The sequence below is a fragment of the Callorhinchus milii genome, unplaced genomic scaffold (assembly GCF_018977255.1).
Source record: "Callorhinchus milii isolate IMCB2004 unplaced genomic scaffold, IMCB_Cmil_1.0 Scaffold1, whole genome shotgun sequence".
NCBI classification, from domain to species: Eukaryota; Metazoa; Chordata; class Chondrichthyes; order Chimaeriformes; family Callorhinchidae; genus Callorhinchus; species Callorhinchus milii.
The window spans coordinates 69,314,624-69,325,499 of record NW_024704742.1 but is presented as its reverse complement, the minus strand read 5'-3'; the positions used below and the strand labels follow the sequence as shown (position 1 = coordinate 69,325,499).

Genomic DNA, 10,876 nt, shown 5'->3' with positions numbered 1-10,876 from the left:
CCACACAGGGTAGCATCTCAGAATCTTAACAGTGGCAGGCGGAGTCTGAATCCGAGCCGGTGGTTGGGGATGGGGAGAAGGTGGCCGTAAGCACGGTCGAAAAGGAAGGTTTTCAGGTGGGACTTGAATAAGAGGAGATAGGGGCAAGGCGAAAGGATTGAGGGAGTGTGTTCCAGAGCTTCGGGGTGTAGTGGCTGAAAGCGCAACCTCCAATGGTGGGGTGGAGGGTGCAAGGACAAGCAGGAGGCTCGTGCCAGTCGAGCGGAGATGTCAGGTGATGGATTGGGGTGTGAGGATGTCAGAGAGGTAGGGAGGTACCAGGGAGTGAATGGATTTGAACAAGAGTGTGAAGATCTTGAAGTCGATCCATTCGGTGAGGGAGCCAGTGGAGCCTGGCAGAACTGGTGACATGTGGGTACAGAGTTTAGTCCGGGTAAGTATGTGGGCAGCAGAGTTCTGAATGAGGTGGATCTTTTGAAAAGTGGAGCTGAGGAGAACGGCTAGGAGTCAGTTTGAGTAATCCAAGTGGGAAGTGACAACGGCATACACCAGGGTTTCAGCTGCATTTTGGTTAAGGTGCGGTTTAACCAGGCAGTGGTTAAAGGCTTGGTCTCTGATGATGAGGTGGACAGGGGTCAACAACAACGAACAACAAATTCCATTTATATAAGCACCATTCACATCGGGAGGATGTCCCAAGGTGTTGAACAGTGAAGGATTTGCCCGAGCTGGGGATGGAATCAAGAGGCATGAAGACCTTGAGATGGGCCACAAAGGAGGAAAGCGAGTGGGTGAGGTGGAGTGGCTCTGCGATGGGGAGGTGAGAGCAGAAAGACTAAAGTCCCGACCAACGATGGTGGAGCAGGCAGGGCAGGTGTTGTGAAGCAAGTGAGTGCCAACCATGTGGAGGGTGCGGACACATTAGTAAAGATTTCACAGGTCACAGAGGTAGGGAGGAGCAAGACCATGGAGGGCTTTAAGAATGAGGAGAAGGATCTTGAACTCGGTCCTCTGGGGGATGGGGAGCTCTCATCCAGGACTTGATGTCTGGCAGACAGTCTGTCAGGACAGCAGTGGTCCTGGAGTCGAGGGTGGAGGCAGAGCGATACATGTGGAAGTTGACCCCACGTCTGCGGATGGTGTCACCAAGAGGGAGCATGTAGAAAGGATAAGACCAAGGACAGAGCCCTGGGGAATGCTGTATATAATGGTGCGAGGGCTGGAGGAGAAGCCATTGATAGATGTAAAGGGGAGTCGATGGGAAAGGTAAAAACAACAACAACAAAATAACATTTATAGAGTGCCTTTTGCGTCGGGAGGACGTCCTCCCAAAGTGAAAGGCGCTCTATTAATGTTATTTTGTTGTTGTTGTAAGAACAAAACCAGGCAGAGAAAGAACCATGAAGGTGGAGCTGAGAGGTGAGTTGATAAAGAAGAATAGAGTGGTGAAAGGCAGCTGAGAGATCAAAAAGAATGAGAAGACAGAGAGAGCCCTAATCACAAATGGACACAATGTCATTTGTAACTTTGACCAAGGCTGTCTCTTTACAAGAGATAGGACGGAAACCAAATGGAGTGGTTCAAGGAGCAAGTGGTGGGAGAGGAAAAACCTAAACTGGGAAGCAACGACTCATTCCAGGATAACTGGTCACTCTAAGGAAAAATAGCTCAGTGACAAGTCATCAGGAGCGACAAGTTAGGCATATATATAAGTACATAATAAATGAGGCCAGGAGATTGACCCTGGCTTAGTTTAACTTGTCGTGACAAGTTAGAGTGAGGGTCGAGTTATTAGGAGTTTACAGTATTTTATTTTGTAATGGAATGCATTTTCTCTCCCACCAAAGGCAAGCATCCAATCCCAGAAATTATTAGCCTCAGATTGGCAAAAAGCCCTAGATGTGTGTTTGTGGGTGTAACAGCTGGAGTTTAACTGGTTAATACAGTTTACCATTGAGAGCACTGCCTGGCAAGCTTCTCACCGGTTGTCCAGCTTGGACCATGCTACTGTTTAGGGCTTTGGCTTGCAGGTTTAGCAGGAGGTGCACACTTCCCTCTTGTCAGAAAAGCAATTGTTCACCACTACTCTTTGCTTTCTGCTAACCAGTTCCTTTTTAAATGTTCTATTGATTCAGCCGGACATCTGTCTTGAAATTTTCCAGCAGGGAGGGGGAGGGGATAGAAACTTCCTTTTCTCCTACGGATCTAAACAGCTCAATCTCCCTGGGCTCTTCCTCAAACTCACTGAACCAGTTCGCAACCTCGGCATCCAGTTCGATCCCCAACTGTCCTTCCACACCCCCCATCACATCTGGTCCCTGCCCGGGACATCCTTCTTCCATCTCCGCCGTATTGCCCATCTCCGACTTTACATTACCCCAAATGCTGCCGAAACCCTCGCACATGAGTTTGTCACCTCCAACGCACTCCTCTCCGATCTCCCCAGCTCCACCTTTCACAAGATTAAGTTCAATCAAAACTCTGCTGCCTGCATAGTGACCTGGACCAAACTCTGTACCCACATCTCACCAGTTCTGGCTTGGCTCCACTGGCTCCCCATCACCGAATGGATAGACTTCAAAATCCTCACACTCAAATCCATTCACTCCCTGGCACCACTCTACCTCTCCGACTTCCTCACTTCCCAATCCACCATCCAGCGCCTCTGCTCGATTGGCACCGGTTCCAGCTCATCCCTCACACCCTCCACCCACCATTGAAGGTTGTGCTTTCAGCCACTATGCCCCAAACCTCTGAAACACTCTCCCTCAATCCCTCCGCCTTGCACCCTCTCTCCCCCTGTTTCAAGTTCTGCCTGAAAACTTTCCTGTTCAACCGTGCTCATGGCCACCATCTCCCCCCAGCCAAGAGTCAGACTCCGCCACTGTTAAGTGCTCTGAGATGCTATCCTGTGTGGAGGTCGCTATATAAGTGTAAGTTGTTCTCGTTGCTGTTTTCTTTTCAAGTTGTGTTGCGGGATCTTTAATGTCCATCTGAACAGGCACAGAGGGGACTTCAGCTTAATTTCTCATCCAAAATACGGCATCTTCAACAACGGAGCGCTCCCCCCAGCACTGCACTGAAGTGAAGGTGTAGACAGTGAGTTCAGAGCCTCAATGTAAAGCTTGGACCCCACGAACTTCTGACTCTCAAGCAAAAGTGCTACTGACTGAGCCAAGCTGCCAAATAATAATGATCCTGACATTGAAACACTTTATGGGAAATTGTTGTGAAGTGTAGTGACTGTTTCGGTGTCATGTATGCGGATGATACACAAATCTACTTTGCCTCCTCCAGTACCAACTCCAGATCTGCCGACGTTCTATCAGTGTGTCTGACAGACATCAGGATCTGGATCAGTGTAAACTTCCTGCAGCTGAATGTGGACAAGTCGGAAGCCATACTCCTTGGCTTCCGTCAACGTCTTCACTCCTGCGGATCTGAACTCCTCAACTTCCCTGGGCTCTGCCTCAGACTCACCAAGCCAATGCACAATCTAGGCATCTGGTTTGACACCCAGCTGTCCTTCCTCCCCACATCCAGGACCGCGTTCTTCCACCTCCACCGCATTGCCTGCCTCCGACCATACCTTACCCCAAATGCAGCCCAAACTCTCATGCATGCATTTGTCACCTCCTGCCTGGATTGCTCAAACTACCTACTCGCCGGTCTCCCCAGCTCCACTATCTAAAAGATCCAGCTCATTCAGAACTCTGCCGCCCACATAATGACCTGAACCAAGCTCCGTAACCCCATCTCACCAGTTCTGGTCAGCCTCCACTGGCTCCCCATTACCGAACGGATCGACTTCAAGATCCTCAAACTCGTGTTCAAATCCCTTCACTCTCTGGCACCTCCCTACCTCTTCAACAACAACAACAAGATTCCATTTATTGAGCGCCTTTCACGTCGGGAGGACGTCCCAAGGCGCTGTACAGTTGGGTCAGGACCCGAGCAAGGGGGAAATGGTCAGGGTGAGGGGAGGGAAGGGAGGGAGCGAGGAGGGGGTAGAGAGTCGAGAGGGGAGCTGAAGGCACGGTCAAAGAGACGCCCAACCTCTTCACTCCCCAATCCCCCAACCGGCGCCTCCGCTCGACTAGCACTGGCCTCCTGTTTGTCCCTTGCACCCTCCAACCCCACCATCTGAAGTTCCGCTTTCAGCCACTACGCCCCAAAACTCTGGACCACTCTCACTCAATCCCTCCGTCTTGACCCCTCTCTCCACTTTATTTCAAAACCCCCTGAAAACCTTCCTCTTCGACCATGATTACGGCCTCCACTGGGACAGCTAGGGGAACTTGATCCAACTCTCCTAACACTTCAACATTGGGATTCACAGGGGGAGCATAGACATCTCCCCTCCTTATGCTAATCCAGAGCCCCAAAGAAGATAGACAGTGGATCGTGGCTGACAAGAGACCACAAAAAAAACAAGAAAATGAAGAAGATGAAGGACCCGATAAAGGGGAAGTAGCTGGAGTTGAAAAGGATGCTCATGACCAAGGCAGAAATTGACAGACTGCTTGCCAAACCCCAACCCCATCCGCCCATTAAGTACCCAATCGTGAGTGGGGGCGGGGGAGTCTGGAGTTGGAGCGTCACAATCAAGGTAACTGGTAAAAACAGCATAAGATGTCTCTGAAGGTAGGTACCCTAAACATGTGCAGCTTGGCCAAAGACAGAGAGAACTGAGGTTAGCAGACTTGCCTTCAGGACAGGAGGCAAATCTGAAGGCAGGAGGATGGTGGGTGAGGGAGGAGGAGGGCTACAAGAGCATTGCTGTGTCAGTAATAAAACAAGACAATGAAATAACAATCGAACGTGAGTCACAATCAAACCACTGGGTTATCAATGTACGTACAGCAAAGCCTCAATCCCCTCAAAGGAAAGCAACGATTTGACAAAGGACCTTCTGCTCCATTAGAGAGAGACAGAGAAGAGAACCATAGTCATGGCCTTCACTGGGCAGTATGAACTGGAGAGTCAGGAGAACTTTGAACCATTTATGAGAGCTATTGGTGAGTGTCTGGGCTGACGAAAACAACTTGCATTTATATAGCTCCCCTCATGCAGGGTCCCAGAGCGCTTGACAGTGGTGGAGCACAACACCGAGCCGGGGGAAAGGGGGGTTGACCCTAGGTCGAAGAGGAAGGTCATCAGGCGCAACTTGAAGATGGGGAAGGAGGGGACAAGGTGGAAGGATTGAGAGAGAGTGTTCCAGAATTTCAGGGTGTAGTGGCTGCAGTGTTGGGGGGGAGGGGGGAGCACTGAAACGTTTGATGTGACACTTCATTTCACGGCTGTTTGTGGGACATTGTTGTGCGCAAATTGGCTACTTATGCTCAACTATAAAATACGTAGCAATATTCCATGCATCCCTTCTACACGTGGAAATTCTCATGTATTAGAATGGAATGTACACTATTTCCTTGGAGAGCTGAATGCCGCTTATCTAATTCCGAAGAGTACCAGGCATCCTCTGACAAGATCCAAGGCTTGAGGACCCAAAAGCGTGTGATGGGGTACCTGCTGAAGTTTAACCAGTTAAAGCTGCACAGCTTGCCATTGAGAGAACTGTCTGGCAAGCTTTACCGCTGCTTGTCCAGCTGGGACCACACTACCCGTTAGGAATCAGCAAACCCAGGGTTTGATCAAAACTTAATGAATGTGTCAAACCGTGCGCAATAGATAGGATTGCGATGGCATTCAATCTATCCTGGATCATTGTTGATCTGAGTTTAAGAACATACACAGAGCAACTGCTATATTTAAAAATGTGAGACTAACGTAGATATATGCATTGGATATTGCAGAACAGATACGTCGTGTGCAATGAATTATACAGTGGGCAAATTAGTAAAAATAGTATGTGTGTGTGTTGGGGTGTGTTTGTGGGTGAGGCGGGTTGGGGGGGGGCAGTAACCCAACCCAGTGTTATGAAATCTAGACCAGGAACCAACCAAACAGAACCAAATCCAGCCCAGAGAAGGGCAAAACAACCCAACCCATCCAAACAACACAAGTCTTTACCTCCCGGTTTCGCAAACAGCCATGGAGTGAGTAATCAATTTTATCTGGGGATTGTTTGCACCTTCTCTTTACGAATAGCACCATGGGATCCTTACCATTAACAATAACAATTTGCATTTATATAGCATCCCAGAGCACTTGACAGTGGTAAAGCATGACACTGAGCTCATGGGCAGGTGACCCTAGGCACAGCTGAAGAGTCTAAGAGTCTTCAGGCGGAACCTGAAGATGGGGAAGGACGGGGCAAAGTGGCTGAAAGTACAGCCACCGATGGTCAAGCAGGAGGCCAGAGCCAGTCGAGTGGAAGCAACGGGTAGTGGGTTCAGGAGTAAGCAGGTTGGAGAGGTAGGAAGGTGCCAGAGCATGAAGGGATTTGAACAGGAATAGATGGATCTTTGTTTAACATTTCATCTGACAATCCAGCATATCAGCAATCTTGCAACTGTGCCCCCACCAGCTGCCCACCACCAAACTGAAGGATATTTGTTGCCCTGTTTGGCTGTTTTGTGGTGCTCCAGCAAAGCACTATCAATCCCTTCTGAAGCATCAGCCTGGCTCAATTGGTAGCACTATCTACTTTCAGTCAGAAGGTTGTGGCTTGAAGTCCTACATTAGGACTTGAAACCCATATAGCCTAGCCTGAAACTCAAATGGAATGCTGGGGTTCCATCCTTCAAATGAGATGTTAAACCAAGGTCCCCTTTGCCTGTTCAGGTGGATGTTAATGGTCCCATGGCACTAACCAAAAAGAGAAAGGAGTTTCTCTCTCCTGGGGTCCTGACCGACAATCCCGCAAATATAATTGATTACTCACTTCATGGCTCTTTGTGGGATGTTGCTGAGTGCAAATTGTCTGCCACATTCACCCACAAAAACACACAGTCACTTCACTTTACAGTATATCATAAGAACATAAGAATTAGCAGCAGGAGTAGACCATTCGGCCCCTCTAGCCTGCCCCGCCTTTCAATAAGATCATGGCTGATCTATTCTAACTCCACCCACCCGCCTTATCCCCATATCGCTTAATCTTTTTATCCAGAAGAAATCTATCAATCTCAGTCTTGAATACGTTCAAGGACTGAGAATCTACAGCCCTTTGGGGTAGAGAATTCCATAAATGCACTACCCTCTGAGTGAAGAAGTTTTTCCTCAAGTCAGTGCGAAAGGGCTTACCCCGAATTTTAAGACTGTGGACCCGGGTTATAGTTTCTCCAACCAGGGAAAAAGTCTCCCACTATCTATTCTGTCATGCACCTTAATAATCTTATAGGTTTCTATAAGATCACCTCTCATTCTTCTATATTCCAGAGAATATAGGCCTAAATTACTCAACCTATCCTCATAACTCATCGACCTCATCCCTGGTACCAACCTAATGAATCTACATTGTAACTCCTCCAAGGCAAGTACGTCCTTTCTTAAATAAGGAGACCAAAACTGCACACACAGGTGTGCTCTCACCAGGGCCTTGTACAGTTGCAGCAAAACTACCCTAATCTTATATTCTAACCCTTTTGTAACAAATGCCAACATACTGTTAGCCTTCCTGATTGCTTGCTATACCTGTAAAATAACTTTTGTGACTGGTGTACAAGGACACCCAAGTCCCTCTGAACGCTAACACTATCTCGTCACTCCCCTTCTAAAAAATAATCTGCTCTTCTGTTTTTCTCACCGAGGTGGATGAATTCACACTTCCCTACATTATACTTCATCTGCCACCTATTTGCCCACTCACCTAACCTGTCTATATCTCGTTGCCTTTTTCTAATGTCATCCTCGGTGTTTAGTCTCCCTACTAGTTTAGTGTCATCCGCGAATTTAGATATATTAAGTTCGATGTCCTCATCTAGATCGTTGATGTGGATTGTAAATAGTTGAGGCCCAAGCACTGATCCTTGTGGCATTCCACTAGTCACATCCCGCCAATCTCAGAAGGATCCATTTATCCATACTCTTTGGTTTCTTCCCGTCAGCCATTCTTCAATCCATGTTAATATATTCCCCTTAATTCCATGGGCCCTAATCTTGTGGATTTCCTGTAAAGCACTTTGAGACATCTCAACGACATGCTAAGATGCTACATCAAATGCAAGAATTATTATTTAGTATTTTGAGATTTTGTAACAACGTGAAAAGGCGCTGTATCAAATGTAATATTTAAACGTAAATATGTAAATGTAATAATATTTATTCTGCTCCATTGGAAAAAGTCCTTAATTGTTGTGTTAAGAAATCCACAAATAAATACAATAACAACAAATTACATTTTTATAGCACCTTTCACGTCAAGAGGGCATTCTAAGGCGCTGGTTAGTCAAGGTTTTGGACCTGAGCAGGGAGTTGGGATCAGGACGGTTGGAAGGTAGGGAGGGTCGGGCAGGAGGGTGACTGAAGGCGGGGTCGAAGAAGATCTTGAAACTTGCCTTGAAGGAGGCAAGGGAGGGAGTGAGGTGAAGGGACCTTGGGGAGGAGTTCCAAAGGGTGGGGGCAGAGACGCAGTTGGCCTGACCGCCGATGGTGGGAGGAAGCAGACAGGTTAATATGGACTTAGGTAAATAGGTACAATTGACCATTTGAAATTATGATCTGTTTATTTCTAGGTCTCTCAAATGAAGACATTGAGCAAACTAAGGCCATTGGCTGGGTGACCGATATCATCCAAGAAGGCGACCATTTCAAAATGATCACCTCATTAAGCAACAGGCAACACGTCAACGAGTTTACTCTGGGGAAAGAGGCAATGATTCATACCTTCACTGGAAAAAAGTTCAAGGTAACTTACCTCAATCACGTGACTCCAAACATTCATCTGAGACTTGATGCCAGGGCACGCCATGCTTCATACAGCCATAGATATTCACAGCACAGAAGATAGTCATTTGGCTAGTGAGAGGCGAGGTATGGAGATGGCATTTCAAAATCTCCTCCCGTACCAACAGCTAAAAATTAAATGCATGACAAGAACTTGAATTTACACAGCGCTCTTCACACAGGGCAATGTCTCAGAGCGCTTAAACAATGGCGGAGCATGACATTGAGCCGGGGGGAGGGAGGTGGTGACCTTAAACTCAGTCAAAGAGGAAAGTCTTCAGTCATGATCTAAAAGAGGAGAAAGAGGAGGCAAGGTGGAGGGATTGTGGGATAGAGTTCCAAAGCTTTGGTGTGCAGTGGCTGAAAGCACGGCTGCTGATGATGGAGCAGAGGGGACGAAGGATGAGCAGGAGGCCAGAGCTAGCGGAGAGAAAGCAAATCATAAAGGTAGGGAGGTCTCAGAATGTGAAGGGATTTGTAGACGAGTGAGAGGATCTGGAAATCGATTTGTTCTATGACAGGGAGCCAGTGGCGAGGAAAAATGTGAAGGGCCTACTGAGTTAGTGTGGGTTTACTGACATCACTTCTGCACGCAATCTTTTNAAAAAATCACAGGTCTACGCATAGTTTTTATTATCTTTTTTCTGTAATCAAACTCCCTTTCCTTCCTGAAGTCTTTGTCACCTCTCCCTCACTTCTCGCTCTCTGTAACCCTCTCTATGTTATTTGTTAGGCTGGGCTCTTGTTTAACCATACTTACAGTCACCTCCTCTCTCACCTGCCTCGGTGTTAGGCTCCACCACTGTTAAACGTTCCGAGCTACTCTGTATGAAGGCACTAAATAAATCCTGTTGTGTTGTTATAAGGTTTCTCTCTGGTCTTATTCAGAGTAAACCTTAAAAATCATAGAACCAAATCTACATGTCAGCATCATGTCACCCCGTTTTGGTTAATAATAATCCTTGCATTTGATTCAGCACTTTATCCTGTCATCAAGACATCTCAAAGTGCTTCAAAGGATTTTACTGTCACTGTGTATTTTGCAGGCGAAAGTGGCAGCCAGTTTTGCACATAGCAATTTCCCACAAACAATTGACTGACTGATTTAACTGGAGGATTGTCGATCAGGACATTGTGAGAAACTCTCTTCTCTTTTTCAGTAGTGCCACGGGATCTTTAACATCCGCCTGAACAGGCAGAGGGTACCTTGTCTCATCCGAATGACGGCACCTCTGTTAATGCAGCTTTCCCCCAGCACTGCATTGGAGTGTTAGCCTAAACTACAGGAGTTCCAAATGGAGCTAGTTTGGGACTTGAGCCCACAACCTTCTGAATCAGGGGCGAGAGCGCAATCGACTGAGCCAGATTGACACCTGAGAAACATTAAGAAATGTTATTGTAACGAAACAAAATGATGAAGCGTTGCATAGTTGTGTTAAGGCTGAGACCAGGTGAACTTATAGACCTCAAACAGATCTGTACCAAGGTGGATGGGGAAGTGGGGATAAATAATACAAATAATAAATAATATTCCTTATATTTGATGTTGAACAATTCCAAGTCATCAAGTCCTCTCAAAGCGCTTCAACTGTACTGTTACTGGAAAGTGTAGTTGCAGTCAATGTGCCCACAGCAATGTCCCACAAGTTAACAATGAATTTTATGGGTCAGGATTATTGTCCAGGACAGGTAAAGTGTAATGTCTGTGTACTTTGTAATAATCCTTGCTTTTAATACAGTGCGTTAGCACATCATCGAGACGTGTCAAAGCGCTTCGCAGTGTAAAGTGGTTTTGACTGTATATTTTGTGGGCGAAACGCTGCAGCCAGTTTGTGCACAACAGTGTCCCACAAACAGCCATGAAGTAAATGACCAATTTTATTTGGGATTTGTTGACAAGGACACTGGGAGAAAAGTGCATTGGAACTCGTGGAGTCCTGTAGCTCAATGTCCAGGACTGGTAAAGTGTTGTGACTGTGTATTTTATAATAATCCTTGCATTTGATATAGTGCCTTAGCACATCATCGA

The 10,876-nt window shown here is 46.9% G+C and overlaps 1 protein-coding gene across 1 annotated transcript; it reads left to right on the top strand.

The window, feature by feature from the left end:
* The first annotated feature begins 4,275 nt into the window (after positions 1-4,275).
* On the top strand, positions 4,276-10,409 carry LOC121849874 (fatty acid-binding protein, liver-like). Its single transcript, XM_042339003.1, has 3 exons — positions 4,276-5,018; positions 8,637-8,809; positions 10,008-10,409. The coding sequence occupies exons 1-3, from the start codon at positions 4,952-4,954 to the stop codon at positions 10,008-10,010; spliced, it is 243 nt and encodes an 80-aa protein (XP_042194937.1). The 5' UTR covers positions 4,276-4,951; the 3' UTR covers positions 10,011-10,409.
* Positions 10,410-10,876: the final 467 nt, after the last annotated feature.